The sequence below is a fragment of the Kogia breviceps genome, chromosome 4 (genome assembly GCF_026419965.1).
Source record: "Kogia breviceps isolate mKogBre1 chromosome 4, mKogBre1 haplotype 1, whole genome shotgun sequence".
Taxonomy (NCBI): domain Eukaryota; kingdom Metazoa; phylum Chordata; class Mammalia; order Artiodactyla; family Physeteridae; genus Kogia; species Kogia breviceps.
In genome coordinates this window covers 56,748,268-56,770,448 of record NC_081313.1, presented here as the reverse complement: position 1 = coordinate 56,770,448, position 22,181 = coordinate 56,748,268, and the positions used below count along the sequence as shown (strand labels likewise).

The 22,181-nt window shown below is 37.0% G+C and overlaps 1 protein-coding gene across 7 annotated transcripts in view; it reads right to left on the bottom strand.

The window, feature by feature from the left end:
• Positions 1-22,181, bottom strand: part of TNPO1 (transportin 1) — a 93,165-nt gene that overhangs the window by 47,381 nt on the left and 23,603 nt on the right. For 4 of the 7 annotated variants that reach the window (XR_010840165.1, XM_059061765.2, XM_067031116.1 and 1 more), the window contains exons 2-5: positions 10,931-11,044; positions 7,770-7,845; positions 3,521-3,670; positions 324-430 (exon numbers count right to left, since the gene is read on the bottom strand). Coding sequence is in view for 6 of the 7 variants with exons in the window: in XM_059061765.2 (XP_058917748.1) it covers positions 324-430; positions 3,521-3,670; positions 7,770-7,845; positions 10,931-11,044 (447 nt within the window). In the remaining variant the exon portion in view is untranslated. Of the gene's footprint in view, positions 1-323; positions 431-3,520; positions 3,671-7,769; positions 7,846-10,930; positions 11,045-11,178; positions 11,327-22,181 lie in introns of those variants that run through there. The other 3 variants (XM_059061769.2, XM_059061766.2, XM_067031117.1) reach the window with 3 other exon arrangements.

Sequence of the window (22,181 nt, the reverse complement as noted above, 5' to 3'; positions counted from 1 at the left end):
TAATTAAGTCCATCTTCGAAAAATACTACTTCACCTGATTAAGCTTGACAATTGCCCTGTTGATTACATATATACACACCCAAGAATAGTTTTAAAACAGAAACAGAAGATATTTCCTTGTAAGAAATATAGTAAAGAGGTTTTATAACTTAACGGTCTTTAAACAGTAAGATACACGATCACTAACATAAAACAAAAAGGTAACTTCAGGCTTCTAAGTTTTGAAGTTATATGTTTCAGAGGAATTATTTTTTCTCAATATTACTAATAAACATGAAAACAAAAATAGAAAAGAAAAATTATAATGAAGCAAAAATCCTTACCTCACAAGTGTTGTAATCTTCAGAATCCAACAGGCTACAGAGTTTTGGTAAGAGGTCAGGCCAATTCTGCAATTCTCCCTTGGAGGCTATAGTTGTAATCAAAATACCTTGAAAGAAAACACACCCCTTTAGGAAATCTGACTGCATTATGGTAGATACTGCCTTGTGAACCACCATAAGCCAATTTGAGTGCTTACATTTGCACGTGCACGCACACACACACACACATACAGATTAAATGTTCCAAATCAGCATACGACTTGCAAACCATGTCAAAAGTAACATTGACCAAGGATCACTGTATCACCACAGTACACCTGTTAAATCAGATCCATTTCTAATCTTGCTTGCCAACACTTCACCCTCTTTGTATTTTTAACAAGTACCTGTACAAAAGACTACAACCTGCTCTTCTCCAACAATACCGAGAATAGTTCTAGCAATTAAAATCACCCCTATTTTATAAAAATTATATACAAAAAAGTAGAAAGAAATACACCAAAATGTTATTAGCAGCACTTATCACTGGGTGATGAGTATGAGTCTATTAGATTCAAATAAAAACACATAAAAGAGGTAAGAACAGCTCTCTCGCTTAACCTAGGATCAAAGCCATGACTCAAGGCAGGGAGAAAGTAGATGAGCTATTAGCCCAGAACATTCCAAGGATGAAATCACTGGCAAAGTGAACTTGGATCATGGAGGCTAGTGGCACAGGCTGACTGATCATTATTTCAACTGTGTAGTGTGGCTTAGCTGTTAACAGCTAAGGATCATGCAAATACAGAAATATGTATGTAACACAAAAATTTTGTGTATTTTTCTCTGCCTTAGTAAATTTAATATTAGTAACGTAATGTAATATGCCTGGTGATTACAGATTTTTTAGCACCTTAACTAAGAGTATAAACTAACAGTAGGCAAATTATATGTAATTCAAAATTAGTACTACTCTGTAAAAAAAAATTTAAAAGAAGAGAAAAAGTTCTCTCTTCATAGTTATTTTGAGAATTCAGTGAGATAGGCACACAAAATGCCAGGCATATAGTAAATACCCAATAGTTGTTATTGAACAGCAAATTCTACTGTCTGTGTATATAAATTCTCTGAGTTTTCCATTGTTAGTTTTGAGAAGCTTGCTCCCCAATGGTAAAGAGTTAAGAAAATGTAGAGTAAAGTTGTTAGCCAAGATTTACTCTCCACTAAAAAAATTAAATTATATGGTAAGGGTCTTAAAATGATAGCATTTTTAAGATATAACCCGTACAATTAAGTGGCCTTCTGGTAAGATCAAAAAGCAGCGAGACTAATAGATCTGTTCCTTCTTGCCATGTATTTTTTCCTGAAGTTAAGACATGAAAGAATTGAGGGAAAGAGAAATTTCTGGATCTGCCTAAAGGAAACCAAACATGTCTTAAAAAACAAGCAATAATAAAAATTAAACACAAACTAAAACTTGGTACTAAGAGTCTGCTGACATTCATGACTTCTGCTGAGAGAATATTAAAGAATGTTGACAGACTGACAAATTCGAATTAATTTGGCCCTATATCTCATCCACTCTCAAAAAATATTCTAATGCCAACACAGGTGCAAAAAGTGAAAAACTGTAATTCTCAGTGGACTCAACAAAGATGGGAGTGAAAACTGATGTGCTTGGCAATACCTATTAAAATTTTAAATATTTAAAAAACACACTCTGACCCAGTAATACCACTTCTATGAATGAATTCTATAGAAACTTTCTCACCTATGTATGAAATACATAAAAGGATGTTCACTGAAATAATAAAATTACAAACCATATATTCTTTAATGAGAAGAAACAATTTTACACCTCTCTAATGGATTACCACACAGTCAATGAAATGTGGTCCTTCCCAATACATTTCCTTGGCAAGATTTACCGTATGTACTGTTAAGATTAAAAAAATTTTTCAAAGACTGGTATACACTCACCATCCATTTTAACACTGTCAAGAGTCCAATAGAAAATTAGGAGTATATGAGGGTCCACCAGAGTAATCTAGGGAGACCCCTTTCCTCAAATTATAAATGCCCTCTACCTATCCTATTTAAAATCAGTGTTAATAATGGCAATGTTTAATATTTGGAGGGAAGTTACAGAGCCTCTGCTTTTTGAGTAAGAGATGAACTGGGTACTTTTCAAACCTACCATGAGACAAAATATACAAAAGCAAAGAACTTTTTTTGTTGTTGTTGTTGCGGTACATGGGCCTCTCATGTTGTGGCCTCTCCCGTTGCAGAGCACAGGCTCTGGACACGCAGGCTCAGTGGCCATGGCTCACGAGCCCAGCCGCTCCGGGGCATGTGGGATCTTCCCGGACCGGGGTACGAACCCGTGTCCCCTGCATCGGCAGGCGGACTCTCAACCACTGCGTCACCAGGGAAGCTCGCAAAGAACTTTTAATGAAAATGACTGACTCATTATGGAGGTTCTTAACTGAATTCCATTTAACCAACCTGCCAGATTAACAGCTTTCCAGGTCCTTGTAAAACATAGCTGCTGAAACCCCATGGCATATGTAATCTACCCACTGGTGGGCGATTCTGCAGTACATGTCTATTTCTGCTTCTACCAGATGATGTGTGTGCTTACCCACAGTCAGTTGTATTGGCTCCCAAACCTACTTATTCCAGTTACTATAAACTAAGCATTTTAACACAGTCTTTCATAAAATGGTAGAAAGTTGTTCTTTCACTGAAAACAAGTTGAACACTGAAGACTCAAAAATTACTGTAATTAGGTACAGATGAGGCAAGTATGAATTAAAAACAAGGGGAGGATATAGTGAAAATCTAAGGTCCTACACGGTAGATGTTTTACAAAGAAGTTTTTCTTTACATGTAAAAGAAAGTGAAACTGGAAATTATACCCCATGTATGACACAAGGAAGACATAATTAAGGAATCCACAGAAAAAACAGTAGTCCTAGATTAATATCACTTGTTAATGCCCCACTGTAACCAACTTTGATTAAGCAACTACTAGTGAACCTGGTCTCACTAGATTAAGAGAGCTTTTAGTAACATTATTTCAAAAGCAGCAATGAAAAATTTTCCCCATCACAATTCAACATGAAATGGATGATAAAAATTCCTATGGAAATGGTCTGTCATATCAGAAACCAACCCAGTTACAAATAGGATAAGCAAAATTGTAACAGATTACTTACCTACAGTAGCTCTAATCAAAGGAGAGGAGTCACCGATATTGTTTAAACATTCACTCTTAATAAAGTCTGTTACACCATTTGGGAAGTTCTGAAAGTGTGCTTTCACATTATTCTTCAAAATTAGACCACTCAATGATCTTGTGGGTTCATCTGTAACAAAATAACAACAGCACTGGGTTTTAAAGTAGTTTTCATTTCAAAATATACCAAGAACAGTAACTTTAAAAATGTATTCAAAAAAAAAATGTATTCAGAAATTGATTGTAACATTTCATTAATTTGCTATAACCAGGAAAAAAAATACCATAACTGATTATCCAAGGATTAGCTCCATGATTTATAGTTCAGGGTTTCTCAACCTTGGCACTATTGACATTTTGGGCCAGGTAATTCTTTGTTAAGGAGTGCTGTCCTGTGCACTGTAAGATGTTTAGCAGTATCACTGGCCATAGGTGCCAGTATTACCTCTCCAAGTTGTGACAACCAAAAATGTTTCCAGATAATGTCAAATGTCTCATTGGGCAGCGGGACACACACACACACACACACAAAACTGCACCTGGTTGAGAACCACTGATTTAATTTAAGAGTTAATTTAGTTTATATATGGCCAATGTACTCAAGCTTTATTGGAACCTGATATAAACATCAAATTACAGATCTGAAAGTATTAGTCACTAAGGATACCCTATTAAAAAATTAAGTGGACAAAGAACATATGGGATCACCTTCACATACAAATAACTGCCGTTTCATTTATATCATGTTTTTCACTTGCCTCTGAGCTAAAAAAAAAAAAAAAGGGGGGGGTGGGAATAAAACAATATTTAAATTTCCAGAAGTTTTTAAAAAATACAATCTACATAAAAGAAGTTTAATCCATAGATGGTACTAAGAAATTTTCCAAGAACCAATTCAATATTAGAATATAACCAATGTTTTAACAATAGGCCTCATCACCAACAATATTAGCAACAGTTAACATTTTCTGAATGTTTACTAGGTACTAAACACTGCTAAGTGCTTTCCAAGTAGTTTGCATTTAATCCTCACAACCTCATGAGACAGGAATTATTATCTCCACTGCACAAACAAGGAAACTGAGGCCTTTGCCAAAGTCACACAAGGCTACGAAGTGGGGAAGCCAAAACATCAACCTTAGGAGTCTGGCTCCAGAGCCTACACTCGATGCATGGTACAGGATCACCCTCCTCAAAGGGCCGGAATACATGAACAGCTGGTGTATTGAACACAATATGCTGTTTCAGCACTACTGTTTTACATACTTTATTAAAAAATAAAACCACCCAAGCTTGTTCTAGTTAGTAGTATGCTCTCAAAGTCTTGATTGGCATTGAAATCTTCAGGGGTACAGAACAGGGGGAGGCAAAAAGATAGTGTTTCTTTGCATATAAACCCAATTCAAGCCATCACAGCAACATAGCCTACGAGCTTTTAATGTCACCCTCTAAAAATTTCTTCCTGGTTTCAATTACCATCATTCAATCAGTAACTTACAATGAAACAAAAACACTTCTAAATTCTCTTGAAAGTTTAAAAATTCCATAAAATAAATGAATGGATTTATTTAACTTTATAAATTTAACTTCCTCGAGCAATAAGCTTTTTTGTCTTAAGTCAGCCATTAATAATTCAGTCATGTAATTTTAAATGGCATGTGTATTTGTTTATAAGAAATACATTATATCATTTTTACCATTAAGATTACAAGATGAAGTTTTAAAAAAATCACGAGGTGAAATGATTTAAAATTAAAACCAAAATATTTTATATCAAAATACTTATTTTAATTAAAAATATCCCCAGTCTAGGGCTTCCCTGGTGGTGCAGTAGTTGAGAGTCCGCCTGCCGATGCAGGGGACACGGGTTTGTGACCCGGTCCGGGAAGATCCCACATGTCGTGGAGCGGCTGGGCCCATGAGCCATGGCCGCTGAGCCTGTGCATGTGCTCTGCAACGGGAGAGGCCACAACAGTGAGAGGCCTGCGTACTGCAAAAAAAAACCAAAACCAAACAAACAAAAATATCCCCAGTCCCAAATTCATCTAGAAGAGCCAAAAATTAACCATGTCCTCTTTTTAAAAAGACTACTTTACTAGGTCTCAATTCTCATCTGTAAAGTGAGGGAAGTAGATGAGCTGATCTCTGAGGTCTCTCCACATCTAAAATTTTACTCCATGATTCAGTGTAAACAAATTCACATGAGGAATGGCAAAAAGGTTCCTAAATAAATAAGCATTTTCATTTCAAGAATTTACTTATGTTCCTTCTCTAATATGGATGGCCACAATGCTAATTTTTTAAAATAGAAAACTAGATATAGCAAACTTGTGTCCCAAATAAATGAATAAACACAGGAAGAAATACCAAGTAGTACATAAAATCCTTTCCAACATTTTGTGGTTTTGTAGTTAATAGGTCTTTTGGGAGGCAATTACACACCCAACCTCTCTTGCTGCTATTTGAATTGTAAGTTTGTCTACTTTTAAAAATACTTCTGATGTACCTCATAGCCCAAGAAAGTTAAGAAAGAGTATAATATTATACCAATCTTAATATTTGGAATTCAGGACGAGGACATGAAAGAATAGATGACTTGGTGAAAACAAACTTATTCAAGTTAAACAATATAGTTTAGAAAAATTCATTTACTAAATCTTTAAGTCCTTATAGAATTATCTGATTACAACTACAATGTGGGAAAAATAGAATTTCTATATTAAGAAACAATACATCACATTAATGTATATTTATCAAACTAGGAATATTAATTGCTGAATGTAAAGATGTTGAAGGACTTTCTAGTTTCTTAAAATTTAAATTTAGAAATTTAAAGTTTCTCTTACATGCCTCAATCACAAATTAAAATCCCTAAAATTAACTAGAAAATTTGAAAATAATTCAAAATAAATCATTATACTGTGCATGAATTATTAAAATCTGAATAAATACAAGATTAGTGAGACTTTTAGGCTGTTAACCCACTCGCTAGTGCTTGGAGTTGAAACCTTATGGACGGTCTGGTAGGCTAATACAGGCATTTTGTAGCTGAAAAAAGCAAGAGGTGAAATGAGTGTCAGAGTCTAAGACTTATTTCTCATCTCCAAGTGTAGTAGTTTTTTTACTAATTGCACTATGTCTTCTGAAAGGGTATAGTGCTTTCATTTAGAGGCCAGTCAGTTGCTCAAAAAATACTTGAGTGCGTTCTGAGTGTCTGACAATGTTCCAGGAAGGGAATACTCAAATAACTCTACGAAGAACACCTGTCACTGCAATGTAAGCGCTACAAGGGCAGATTCTCATTTGTTTTGTTCACTTTTATTGCCCCTGAGCGAGCAAACTGCCTGGCAAAGAAGAGGTGCTCAATAAATACTTGTGAAATGGACACATTACTTGTATTAGAAACAATCAAATAACCATGTCATTTAAAAATCAGGCTGTTGGGCTTCCCTGGTGGCGCAGTGGTTTAGAGTCTGCCTGCCGATGCGGGGGACACGAGTTCGTGCTCCGGTCCAGGAAGATCCCACATGCCATGGAGTGGCTGGGCCTGTGAGCCATGGCCGCTGAGCCTATGCTCTGCAACGGGAGAGGCCACAACAGTGAGAGGCCCGCGTACCACAAAAATCAGGCTGTTATAGAGGTAATTTAAAACTGTCGTAGAATAGTTAATGAAAAAGTTTCATGTATACTGTTAGAAGGTTTTAAAAAGTTACAGGAGTCCTTTTTCTGGTTAAAATTTAAAACAGTACATAGCCATATAAAGGAGTATAGAATTAAGAGATTAACAATTGTCTCTGAGTGATGGGATTATACATGACTTTTCATTTTGGTTATATGAACTTTTAATCATACAAATATGATCGATCACGCATATAGTCAGTTGTTTAGCAAATCCTGCATTCAATCTGTGTATTAAAAAAAAAAAATCAATCTCTATGACATTCATGTAAAAGGACTGAAGCAAAACACCAAAGTAGACTTTGCAACATTCTTTTCATTTGCAAAGAATGAGTGAATTTATTACAAAAACACCCAATTAACAACTGAATGCTCATTAAGCATCCAAATGCTTAGAGTGACAGTAACTCTTTCATTCCACATCTTTAAAGCAAGTGGTTACAAAATGAAATCCTTTGAAATAAGTAACTTCGTATATTTTAACACATCTCAAAGACAAAATTTGAAGTGTAAGAAACTTTTAAGTAGTTACCAACACAAACCCTACTTACCTTCAGATTTTAATTTTGTAAGAACAAAAATCAGGTAGTTGTTAAAGTCTGGATATTGATTGAGTTGTTCCAGTTTCTAGAACAAACAGTAGTTAAGGAAACTTCTCGGTGTAATCTAAGGAAGGAATTAGGCAGTTTTAACCTAAAATCAAGAATCTCTTTTGTGATTTTTTAGCCTTGCATTTTTTCCAGTAAGAATAAGGTTATCTTATTAAACACATCAATATGCTATTCCAAGAACACACCAATGGTTGTGTTAAACCTCTTGTGCGCTTCATGGCTGAAATATTAATATTTTACATCAATTATATTCAAGACAACATAAGCCAAGCTCCACCTTCAGCACAAGTGCATATCATATGAAAAAAATTATCAAAACAATTTCTTTGATTTATTTGAACTTAAAAAAAACCCTAATCAAAAAGGTATTTAAGTATAAAATAATATCAAAAATGAAAAGCATCCCAAAGAAACAAAAACAAGTCTCTTATAGATCACTTAGGGAGGTGCTTCCCCGGTGGCACAGTGGTTGAGAATCTGCCTGGTAATGCAGGGGACACCGGTTCGAGCCCTGGTCTGGGAGGATCCCACATGCCGCGGAGCAACTGGGCCCGTGAGCCACAACTACTGAGCCTGCGCGTCTGGAGCCTGTGCTCTGCAACAAGGGAGGCCCGCGCACCGCGATGAAGAGTGGCCCCCGCTTGCCACAATTAGAGAAAGCCTTCGCACAGAAACGAAGACCCAACACAGCAAAAATAAATATATAAATTAATAAACTCCTACCCCCAACATCTTCTTAAAAAAAAATCACTTAGGGAAATTAACTTTATAAAATTGCCTTTTAACTTAAAGTGCTTTTATTAGACTCATTTGTTCTTTAGAATGCAAAAAGATAAAATGCTATTTATGTGCAAGTCTACATATCAAACCTTATTATATAAACAGTCAGTATTATGAAATTACTACTCTGCAACCGTTCTACACCCCCACCCCCCAACAAGACCTAACTTTTCCAGCGACACCAACGTGCAGGTATTTCATTCTGTTGGCAGGCAACAATGACATATGTCTTTCTTCATGCCCTCTAATCCCTAACATGCTTTTTAATAACACCTCTAATTGTGTTTTGTTGGACAGAATTTTCTTAATAGACTTAAATCTTTAAATTAAATCCGATACACACTCTAGGCACACCATATTAGCTACTTATTATACACTAGAATACTCTCAGTGTTCAGTGCTCGGAACATAAATTAACTATCAAAATACATTTCTCTAGAAAAATTCCAAGGTGTACTTTCTTTGACCAAAAAAACCCTAGTGATTTCTTTCTTTAGTGAACAGCCAAGATTAACAGCATGCTGATATGCTAATAATTTTTTATAAATATTTCCTGATAAGGTTCACTTTCTTAGGACTTGAGATATCTATCCATAATAGTATAAGTCTTTCTGAAAGTGCTCAAGCCTATACAAAAACAATAATTACATTCCTTCCAAAGGAGACACAAAAGAACAAGGTCATTATTAGGCACTCTGAAAATACAAAGCAGTGCGTATTTTTAAAATACTATTAACCTTTATCTACTGAAATTTAATTTGTTCCTTATGCAGAGGGCATATTATGCTCCAGGCACACAGAATACACCGTAAATTTGATTCCTAGAGCACACATAGTACTGAGCATATAAAAAGTACTTAATAAATATGTACTAAAACAAAAAATTATGATATACAGTGCTGTACAAGAAATTACAATGCAGTGTTGGGATTGGCTAACTTAAGAAATTAACTGTCACATAACACCTACAATTCATCAAATATCAACTTTTACCATTTCTACAGCTATGACAACACAAATTAAGACTGAGTCACAACAATGTTTCAAATACAAGCTCCAATACACCCCAAAACGACTTTTCTTCCCTCAGTACTTGCAGTATACAAGCGAAACGGCTTAAAAAAAAAAACCCACCAAACCAAGTAGAACTAAATCATTAACACCTCCATTTAAAAATAAGCAGTATTAATTAACCAAAAGGCTAGATACTTACCTACTTTAAAGTTTTAAGTTACAGCAATGCAGTACTTCTTTGAGAAACTTATTTACCAGAACTTCTCAAGTAACTGTATTTAACTTAATGTTTATAGTGTTTTAAATTTAAATACGTCCAAACTACGCCAAAAGAGCTTACATACCAAATTCCATACTAAGCAATTTTCCCTGTTTATTAACAATAAAAATTAAGGTTTTTTTTTTTTTTTTTTGCAAACAGCAGACTTAAGTTTCCTAAACAATTAACTTGGTCTTAAAATAAGAAATAAAACAGTTATTTCTGATCGGGTGAATTTGTTTCCCTTATTGGATGCAGCAAGAGCTCTCCATTTGACCACAGCTTAGGGCACTACAGAAAGCACACACAGTAGAGCTTTTGCATTTTCTCTTAAGCCTTTCTGCCTCTAAATCCGTAGAAATAGGACCAGCAAACTCGGTAAAGACTTGGTAATTGAGCAGACCGTCTTGAGCCAAAGATTTAAAAAGAAAATCTCACTTGGGAGGCAGGGAGCTCGCAACAGGTGTTGGCACCAACAGCCCCGGGGTGAGGCCTGAGACCCCTCACTTCTTGGTTTTCAGCCTTTCCGGGCAAGGGCCTGGCAGAAACCCCAGGCCCAACACCCAGGAGGTTCAAACCCCGCGCCAGCTCCACCCCACTCAGGCCGCCGATCTCCGCCGCGCACACAGCGCTCTGCCCGCCGCCCCCTCCGCGCAGAGTGTGGGCCGGGGCGTCGGTCGGGGGTCCGCGCTGGCACCCGGCTGCTCCGCTCTCCATCCCGTCGGCCAGTCAGCGGCGGGCGGGGACGTGACGGGCGGCCGGCTCACATGTCGCGATCGCGGGCGGCGGCCAGGAGCCCCCAGCCTCCCGCGGGCCGGAAGCCCGCGGGCGCTGCGGCGCTCCGAACCGGAGGCACGAGGGCCGCGTGCGCGAGGCAGCGGGCAGGGGCGGCGGCGGGCGGGCCTCTCCTCCCGGGCGGGCGGACGGAGGGCGGAGGGATCCGGGGAGCGGGAGGAGGGGGAGGGGCGGCGGGAGCCACCCAGCCGCCGAGAGCGGGCCCCGCGCGGCACAAACTGCGCGGGCGGCGGCGAGGCCTCGGAAAGGATACTTGTTGCACGGTTCTCTGGATGGTGGTGTCGGGGGACTGGGACTCCTTCAGCAGCTGCAGGATTTGCTGAAGCCCTTGCTCGTCAGGTTTCCACTCATACTCCATCTTGGTTTGCTGCAAATAAAGCCAGACACAGGAAGAGACGGAGCAAATGTTACTCCCCGTGCACAGGCCCGAGGGCTTCCCGCGCCGAGCACCCCCCCTCCTCCCCGCCAGAACGACCCCTGCGCTCCCCGGACGCCTCGGACCTGCCTGGGGCGCCCCGAAATAAGTCTCGGACGGTGAAACCCGGGGAAACTGATCCGAGCAGCTCGGCCGCCAATGTCTGCTGCTGCTGCCGCCGCGGCCGCCGAGCGCAAGGAGCCGACCAGACTGAGTCACCGCGAATTTGCAATCTGGCCCCTAGATCCGCTCACGGGAGCCCCCTGGGTCCTAGTGCCACGCAGTTTTCTCCAACCCAACTCTAGTTCCATCCAGATTATTACTGATTTAAGGGCTAATCAAAAATCAAGTCCTTATCAAAATCCCTGCGAAACACCTGAAGAGATCTGATTTTGGGTTTCAGTCATTTTAAGTTAACATGGTTAGTAATTAAGAATGACTGTAATAAGGAAAAAAGCCTGATAATTCCCGACAGCTCAACAATACTTAAGGAGAAGAAATAAAAATGTTTACATTTCAGTTTGATATATAAAGCACTAAATACTAATATTTAGTCTAAAGTAGTAAAGATGCATTGCAATCACAACCCACACTTCGATAAACACTACATGTTGCATTTACATTTGCATAATTTGACGGAAAAAATGCATCCTTTCATAAACTTCAACTTTTGAACTCTTTACATGAAATAAACTCCTCCTGAAATAACCGCATTTCACAACTAATGACTTTGGGCTGAAGAAAAACAAGAAAAATAACGCAATTTTACAACTGGATAGTGTTTAATTCTATTAACATGTTTTCACATACATTTTCTCATTTTATTAGCACTCCGACCGGAGGAGGTATTATTTGCCCCCATGTGGCAACTATGGAGCAAAAAGATCAGAGGAAATTACAACATTAATTAGTTAAGATTGGGAGGAGAATATAGGTTTCTTAAACTACCATGAGTTGCATCTGCTACAATCAATGGAAACTATATCAATGACAGTTTCTTTAAAACTAAATGCTTAAACAAAAACAAAACTTAAGTATCAGGCATGAATTATTGTAAAAACCAAACTGAATTTGCTGAAGTAGAGGATTTTTTCATATGGATCTACTACTACTTGATGGTTTGACAGCTGAATTTAGTCCCTTCCTAGCAGGAGTCCCTTCCTAGCAGGGGTTAAAAAAAATTACCTGACCTTACAAGTACCTCTCTAGTTAGCAGTGTTTTTCTATTTTTAAAAAACCTTTTCCTCTGTCCTTCTTCACCTTTATTTTCTGCTTAATATTCTGTAATCTGGCTTTGCTCACCAAATTCTACCAACTTCCTAAATGACCCAACCCCCAAACAAAACCCCCCAAAACAAAAATGATATCTGGACACATCTATTAATAATATTGTAGTGTTTTTATTCCACTCTTCATTCTGTGTGTTTATATATTTTATAATAATGGGATTGTCTTGTTTCTTGGCCAAGTCCATCATTAAATATTAAAAGTATTTTTTAAAAAAGTATTCCATTGTATTGATGTGCCATAATTTTAATAAACTTTTAATTGATATAATATATACAATAACCTGTACAAATCATAAGCATACAATTAGATGGATTTTTATAAAGTGAATACATGTGTGACCAACATCCACATCAAGATAAAGATCATTACCAGTACCAAGGTTTCTCCTGTACCCATTCTTGGTCATCAACCCATGCCATAATCCCTATTGTAATTTCTATCACTATAGACCTCTCCCCTTTCCCACTTGACTTTTTTACTTCAGAAACTTCAAAAAAAACTTTACAAAAGCAATATTACAACAAATCAAACAACATGGTTGTACAAAATAGATAATTCAATTCCATCACTAAGCTTACCTCCCTGACAGAATCAGTTTTAATAGTTTGATATGAATCCTTCTACACCTTTCTCTATTCTCAAACATACACATAGTTCTGGTTTGTTTTTTAGGATCATGCCACATACTACACCCTATTAACTAAAAACTTTAAAACACATAATATCGCATGGCCATCATTCCAGGCCACTACATATAGATTTAACTTTTTAATAGATGCACATTGCTCTTTAGAATGGATAGAACATAACTTGTTCAACTATTTCCTGATTGGCTTCCAGGTTGCTTCTACTTTTTTGTGACTACAAACAACATGGCAAAAAACATTCTTGTACTAATGTCCCCCTACCCAGTAATGGTAACCCAGTGCGATTATTAGGCCAAAAGTACGTGTATTTTAAAATTTCTAATAGTTATTACCAGGTTACTTTCCAAAAACAGTTGCAATCCACAATCACCAATAATGTTTCCCATATACCCACCAGTTCTTTTAATTTTGGTTAATCTAATGGGTGAACATTTTAAATTTCTCCTGTTCCTGGACGGGGGAGGGAGTGGGTGAAGAGAGGGTGAGGAACCTTAAAGTCTGAGCCTTAGTTATGAGTTGAGCTACCATGCATATCCCACCTGTTGAGGTGACAACTGGATACCTACTTAACTCCTTAGCTGCCTTTCTGAAAAAGAAACTAATGCCAGGGGCCAAGAGCAGCCAAGTCCAAAAGATACCTTCATCATACCTATCCTGAGGATGGCTGCCCCATATCATTACCATGCTTCCTTCTTTATCCCTGCCATCAAATAACAGAATTCGTTCTCTTTTTGAATAGCTTAGTATTAAGAACATTTAATGTGATCAGCCTATGATGATGAGATAGGAAGAACTAAGATAAACTGTTCCCTCACACCTTACTCAAGTTATCTGGAACAAAAGGCTCTCAAAGATATTTGATTGTTAATTGCTTGATAAGAGATCTCAGGCCACTTTGAACTTCTATACCACATTTTTTAATTGTGGTAAAATATAAATAATATAAAATTTAGCATTTTAACCATTTAAAGTGTACAGTTCAGTGGCATTAAGTACATTTTCATTGTTGTACAACCATTGCCACCTCTATCTCCAGAACTTACCACATTTTAATTGCCATTAAAATTAGGAAGAATCTTATCCTAGGGTAGCCAGAGATATCGCAGGGTTATTTAGATAATGTCGAAGTACTTCAAGCTAACCAAGCACACCAGAATTATGAGGTAGAAATCATTTATTTAAACAGTAAACTACATCTATATTAATTAAATAGAATATCAAGATTAATATTAAATTTTCTTAAAATAGTTACTATTCTTTTTGCACATTGAAGACTCAGAAGTGTTTCAGAAAAGGGAAATAGCACTTCAAATTTTTCTCTTTTAGAGTACACAAATCATGCTGATTGGCCCATGACATTCAATGGTAAGTCCCTGCTCCCCCACAAAAGTCATTTCAATAAGCCAAGGGCTTTCTTGGTGGCGCAGTGGTTGAGAGTCCGCCTGCTGATGCAGGGGACACGGGTTCGTGCCCCAGTCCGGGAAGATCCCACATGCCGTGGAGCGGCTGGGCCCGTGAGCCATGGCCGCTGAGCCTGTGCGTCTGGGGCCTGTGCTCCGCAACGGGAGAGGCCACAACCGTGAGAGGCCCGCGTACCGCAAATAAATAAATAAATAAATAAGTCAAGACAGTTTATTTGAACTATCTATACAGAAGCTGGCACCAGAATAAAAAGCTTGCAAGAGGTACGTTATTGTAAGATAACATCTTGGCTTTCAGAAGACTAAAACTTACTCTAGTCCTAAACTGTTAAGAAATTTAATTTACATTGAAAAATTGAGTTTATGAGGTAAAGAAGCCAGACTGGTTGAAGTAAAAATAAGGCAGACAGAAGGTCTGGACTCAACCAACCTAAATTTAAATCCTAGTTCTTTCACTTAGTAGCAGTGAAAACCTGGGCAAGTTAATTAATCTCTCTGAGCCTCAGTTTCCCAACTATAAAATGAGAACATAACTGACTCTGTAATAGGATTATAGATACTTGCCGGGCATACAGTATGGTTTGAAATTTAGTGGCTTGCTTTGTTACATCAATCAATGATTTTCTGCTGCCTGCAAGATGAAATCTAACTTCTTTTTCATGGAAGAGGCTCTTCATGATCTGGTCCATCACCTCCAGGGACAGCTTTATCTCTTACAACTCAACCTCCAACTTTTATGCTCCAGCAATACCAGATGCGCCTCTCATACCTCTGGAGCCTTTGAATAGGGACTTCCTGTCTGGAGTGAACTCTTTAAGTTTGACCATTTGGCAAACTCCATCACACTCTTCAGAGATATGCTCCTCTACTCAGTTTCCAAGTATTTACTGAGAGTCTTCCTTGGCACTATGATTGGTACTGGATACTATTTCTCTTCTGTAACATTATTATAGAACCTCCCCACAAGATTTAAGTTTTTTTTTTTCATTACAAATCTACAGTTTAGGGCTATTTCCATTTCACAAACTGTCACATTGTAATTATTTCCAGTCTGTCTTAGCAACGCATCATGTGTTCCCTGAGAGCAGTGACAGTATCTTTTTGCCCCTTTGAATCACTCTAGCAGAGTGATTCAATAAGTATTTGCTGAATAAATACTATTGTTGTTCATTACTCAAATACTATTATTGTCCATTAATTCAACTGAATAAATATTAAGCTGAGCAACTACCATGTACTCAGTGAGCATTAGAGATTCAAAGGTAAGTAAAATACTGTTCTTGCCCTAAGTTCTCATTTAGTGACAGAGACAGATGCACTACCTATAAATGAAGTATGTGATTGAAGTGCAATAGGAAAAAAAATATTCTGCCAGGAAGAAAGATGTGCTTTTCTCCCATATGCTTCAGAGTCTTTCTTCTCTCCTAATTTTAATTAAATTCAAACAAATATTTACTGAGCAGTCAAATGTTTCCACCTATATGGTGAATCACCATGAATGTGATAAATGGTGCCATCAGTGATATGATTTCCCCAAATGGTGAACAATTTTGGGGAGAGTTCCAAACAAAACAAGGTATAATCTTCCTTCAATAATACAGTAGTTTTATTCCTGGAAAACTCAACATTTAATTAAAATCCTGCAAAAAATTCCATGTGTATATGTGAAACTAAGTTAGGCTGTAGGTTCTGACAGCTATGAACAGATTTTTTTCACCTATGTAACTCCCTAATGGGACATTCAAAAGTCATTCAGGGCTCCAGACAATTCTTAATGATGAACATCTAGTACCCCTCAGCTCCACCTATGACATTCAATGGTAAGTCCCTGCTCCCCCACAAAAGGCATTTCAATAAGTCAAGGGCTTCCCTGGTGGCGCAGTGGTTGAGAATCCGCCTGCCGATGCAGGGGACATAGGTTGTATCCGCCTGCTTATGTCCGGACACGGCTTATGTCCAGCAGACACGGCTTATGTCCGGCAGACACAGCTTATGTCCGCCTGCCGATGCAGGGGACATAAGCTCCACTTATGGCAAGAGCACCTCCCAATTACTAGGACATTCCTCTCCCCCCTCAGAGACTGGCACTGACTCAGTGGAGAATGACTATGGTAGGGGATAGTACCAGGGGCTGTGGGGACATTATGCTAACCCAGTTAAGAGGTCAGGAAAGGACTTCCTTGAGGAAGTGACTTTTTACCTGAGATCTAATAGGACTTACTAAAAAGTGAAAGTGAGAGGAAGGCAGGGCTAGGAAGACCTCATAGACTGTTAGGAAGTTTGACTCAAACCCATGACTCAAACCCAACTAACCTGGTTCCAGGGTCCAGTCTCTAAGCCCCTGATAAACTGCCTTTTAAACAGAAACATCAATTTCTGTAAACTGGGAAACTAATCATAAAGAAAACCATTTGTATACTAAAGAAATAACATGTATTTGATACCTTTGTAGTGAGGTAGAAAAGTAAAAATCGTATTTCACTATTATAAAAATTATAATAGATCTAAAAAAGCAGTATGTATACAGTGTGAAAATATAATAAAAATGAGATATTTCAATAGCATTGAGTAAATGAGTTCAAAACATTCTAAATCTGATCTTCACAACATCCCTTTCTTGTAAGTAGGTGGCAAGTATTATCTTCATTTGACAAGCAGATAAATCAAAATACAGCTTAAGTCATCTGCTGAATCATTTGCTGAATGTGAATCAGATCTTCCAAAACAAAATGTCTCTCATACTGGTTTTTTACAAAAAGATGTTATGATGAACAAGAAAGAAAAAAAAATCAGAGATGTCTAGAGGGCTAAAAAGAGCATGCTATTTTTTAAAAAGTTATTTAATAAAACTTTTATAAGAAATTGAACCAAAATTCAGGTATGAGGGAAAGAAGGAAAAGTCTAAAGGCAGATGATTATTAGTAACTTTTTTAAAATGAGGTTTTTTTTTAATGTCAAAGAATGAAAATGTCGACAGGCTTGCTAAATAATAGATATCAGTGGAACTAGAAGGTTCTTCAAGAGATTCTATACAGTAATCAGAGATTAAGGATCAAAAAAAAAAAAAGAGAGGAAAAAGCAAAAGCAATCATTGAGCCCAAGCTACTTGAGGAAATGAGCTCAACTAGATTAAAGGGCAGGGACCAAAGCATATGGACCCTCTGATGTTACATGGTGCTAGACACATAGTAGGTTTTAAATTGTTCTTGACTGATTGATTAGGATGATGGATCTCATTCACCACTTGGAACAAGTATGCTAAGAGGTTAAAATTACAATCCTCTGGCATTACAATTTATTGTCATCTAAGAGCTGAAAGATTTACAGAAAAAAAAGAAAATGAAAAATAAGTACTATGGAAAATTTAAATAAATGTATTCTTAGAGTGCCCTTTCAGGAAGACCTCTGAAGATGACTAGTCACGAGACTCAAGTGCTAAAGTTTACAAACATTTTTTAAAAAAGGCTAGTATCAAACTGAGCAGATTACAAGAAGGAAAACTAGATCTCAAAACTCACTCCAATCTACAATCAGGTACTTCCTATATAATTCAGTTCATTAGATATTCACAGCAGCACTATGAGGTAGATATTAACTCTACTTTATATTAACTGAGGTTCAAAGAGGTTAAGTAGCTTGCCCAGGCAGTATGTGGCAGATTGGGCATTCAAAACCACATCTGTGTAATTCCAAAGTCTGGACTGTGTCTAGTAAAAAAAGCAACCCTGTTAGCATTTATGGAGCACTTCTATGTGCCAGTTATTATACTAAGTGATTTAAATGCATGATCTCACTTAATTCCATGAGTAGGGACTACTATTACCTCCATTTTATAGAAGAGTAACAGGCTTAAGAAAAGTTGAGTAATGTGTCCAAGGTCACAGAAATAGTAAAGAACAAAGACAGGACTCAAGCTCAGATGCACCCAACTCCACAGCCTGTGCACTGATTCATGCTGCCATATTATTCTCATTCTGTCACTTCCACGAACATGTGACTAATCCTTAACAGAACTCTTGGGTAGAGTTCATGGGTAGGCTTATCCTTTTCTTTCTATTCCATGCATCACCAAGAACTCAAAAGCTCTCTTATTTAAGGGTCTCCTTTCTTTAGTTCAGGTGTGATAATGGCACTTTGCTTTTCAGAATTCAAACTTCTTATTGTACATCAAAATAAAAAGCTGATAGGAGTAATACTTCCCATATATTTAACTTTTGGTCACATAATTTTCATCATCAAAACACCAATTCTCTGTTGATTTCTAAGACAGATTTAACTGTTTTAACTCTTTAATATCACAATCGGTCTCACTCTTCATGTACCTTAAGCTATGTAAACCAGTGGTTCTCAGCCCTGACTGGGCATTATCCTCATTAGCGGCTTTAAAAAAATATGATGCCTGTTCCCTATGACCCCCACTGATTCAATGTAGGAGTGGAGCCTAGGCACCTGGGCATGGGTATGTTTAAACAACTCCCAGGTGGTTCTAATATACAGCCAGTTGAGACTCTTTGTATTAACTCAATAAATCTGTTCCTGGCAATTTTCATGAGTTTCTTACTCTAATGAGCAGCAGTGTCCTAGCTGTACCAGAAATGACAGAAAATAGAAGAAAGTGGAAGACAATGAAGACTGTACGGATTAACATGGAAATATTCTAACCACTAGAAAAATGTCTTTGATGAAAACCAAAACATAAGAAAATGTTGTTTAAAGTCACATCATAATTTGTACTACCTGGTAAGGACTGCATGTGTTGGAAGCTATTAAGTACAATGGTCATTTACTTCATTATTTATCAGTAACAGAGGCTGGGTAAGGAGTTGCACTTAGGTTCTTAGAAATGGAAACTTGGGAAAAGTCAAGATATGGGGGAACAACAAAAGTTGCTGTATAAATTAAGTATGTTAAGTAAATTATAAGTAAAACATACTAGACAATTATGGTCCTTGACCAGCCAAATATAACTTAAATTCATATATCAAATCAACTTATCTTGCTAGTAATAACCACATCTTTCTTCAGACGGCAATATTAAGACATTCATAAAATTGAAAGAAAACCTTTCTAAATAATAAGCCCACACATTAAATACAAATAGACAAAATAAGTAAATTAGGTCCCTGATTCTTTTAGCATTGTAGCTACATTAAAGAGCTTTACTAGAGATCTTCCCAATGCTACATTCAACTGACTATTCTCATTGAATATGTCAACCATACTCTAACACAGTTGTCATTTAAGAAAAAATCCTCTTTTATTAACATGATTGTAAATTCCATTTCAGAATGTAAATTCCATTTCAGAATGTTCATTGATCATTGCCTAGTGGTTTCAGGTAAACACAGTGTTTAATAATTTTCAAAGTAGTGTCACACTTTATCTATAATTTTCAAAACTAAACTGTGAGTTGAGGAAACAGTTTCAGTTATGTTAAGCAACTTGCTGAAAGTCAATTGGTTAGTAAATGTTAAGACTTGGGTTAGATTGCTGAAAACTTCTCAAACTTGGGGAGAGAAATGAACATTCAGATCTCAAATAGGTTAAACCCAAAAAAGGACTACATCAAGAATTTATAATTGTCTTAAGTCAAAAATAGAGAATTTTGAAAGCCGCAAGAGAAAAGCAACTCTTCACATAAAAGGGAGCCCCCATAAGACTATGAGCAGATTTCTCAATAGAAACTTTGCAGGTCAGGAAAGAGTGGAATGACATATTCAAAGTAATGGGGAAAAAAACCCCACCAAAACTTGTCAGCCAAGAATACTATACCCAGCAAAGCTGTCCTTCAGTAATGAAGGAGAGGGACTTCCCTGGTGGCACAGTGGTTAAGACTCCACACTCCCAATACAGGGGGCCCGGGTTCAATCCCTGGTCTGGGAACTAGATACCACATGCACGCTGCAACCAAGAGTTCTCATGCCACAACTAAGGATCCAGTGAGCTGCAACTAAGGAGCCCACATGCCTCAACTAAGGAACTGGCAAGCCACAACTAAGGAGCCCTTGAGCCACAACTAAGAACCTCGCCTGACACAACTAAGAAGCCTGTGAGCCACAAGTAAGGAGCCTGCCTGACACAACTAAGACCCGATGCAACCAAATAAATAAATAAATATTTTAAAAAAAGAAAGGAAAAAGAAATTAAGGAACAATAACGACATTCCCAAACAAACAAAAGCTGAGGGATTTCATCACCACTAGATCTGCCTTACAAGAAATGGTAAAAGAACATTCTTCAAGTTGTAAAGTAAAAGAATGCTAATTAACATCTTAAAACCATATAAATGTATAAAACTCACTGGTAATGGTAAATATATTATGAAACACAGATTCTTTGACATTTTAATGGTTGTATTAAATTCACTTACAACTCTAGTTTAAAAGTTTTTAAAAAAAGGATTAAAAATAACCATAGCTACAATACTTTGATAATAGATAAGCAGTATAAAAATATGGATACTGTAACATCAATAACCTAAAATGTGATAGGGAGAGAAGTAGAAGTATAAAGTTTCTGTATGTTCTTGAAGTTGTTATCAGCTTAAAATAGGATGTTATAAGATATTTTATGTAAGCCTCATAGTTACCACAAAGGAAAAATCTGTAGTAAATGCACAAAAGATTATGATAAAGGATTCAAAGTATAACACTACAAAAAGTCATCAAATCACAAAGACAGCAAGAAAGGGTCAAAGGATCTACAAAACAGAAAACAATTATCAAAATGGCAACAGTGAGTCATTACCCATCAATAATTACCTTAAATGTAAATAGATTAAATTCTCCAATCAAAAGACAAAGAATGTTAGAAGAAATTTTTTTTTAAAAAGATACAATATGCTGCCTAAAAGAGACTCACTTTATCTTTATGGACACACATAGATTGAGAGTGAAGGGAAGAAAAAGATATTTAAAGCAAACGGTAATCAAAAGAAAGCAGGTGTAGCTATACTTATAGCAGACAAAATAGACTTTAAACTAAAAATGGTCTAAAGAGACAAAGAAGTTCATCATATTATGGTAAAGGAATCAATCCATCAAAAAGATATAACAATTGTAAACATTTATGTATCCAGCATTAGAGCACTTAAATATATAAAGCATATAATACCAGAACTAAAAGGAAAAATAAACAACAATACAATAATAGTTGGAGACTTTAATACTCCACTCTTAGTAGAGAATCGATAAGGAGACACTGGACTTGAATAACACTAGAGCGTAAATGGACATAACAAACACATACAGAACATTCCACCCAACAGCAACAGAATGCACATTCTTCTCAAGTGCACATGGAATACATTCTAGGTTAGATCATATGTTAGGCAACTAAGTAAGTCTCAACAAATTCAAGACAGAAGTTATATCAAGTATCTTTTCTGATCACAATGGTATGAAACTAGAAATCAATAACGGGGAAAGCTGGAAAATTCACAAATACATGGAAATAAACACATTCTCTAACAACAAATGGATCAAAAAAGAAACTAAAAAAGGAATAAAAATATATCTTGAGACAAACTGAAATGGAAACACAACATACCAAAACTTATGAGATGCAGCAAAAGCAGCTCTAAGAGGAAAGTTTACAGCCATAACCACATACATCAAGAAAAACAAAGATATCAAATAAACAACTTTAGCTTATACCTCAAGGAAATCGGAAAAGGAAGAAAAAACTAATCCCAAGTTTAGCAGAAGGGAGGAAATAACAAAAATTAAAGCA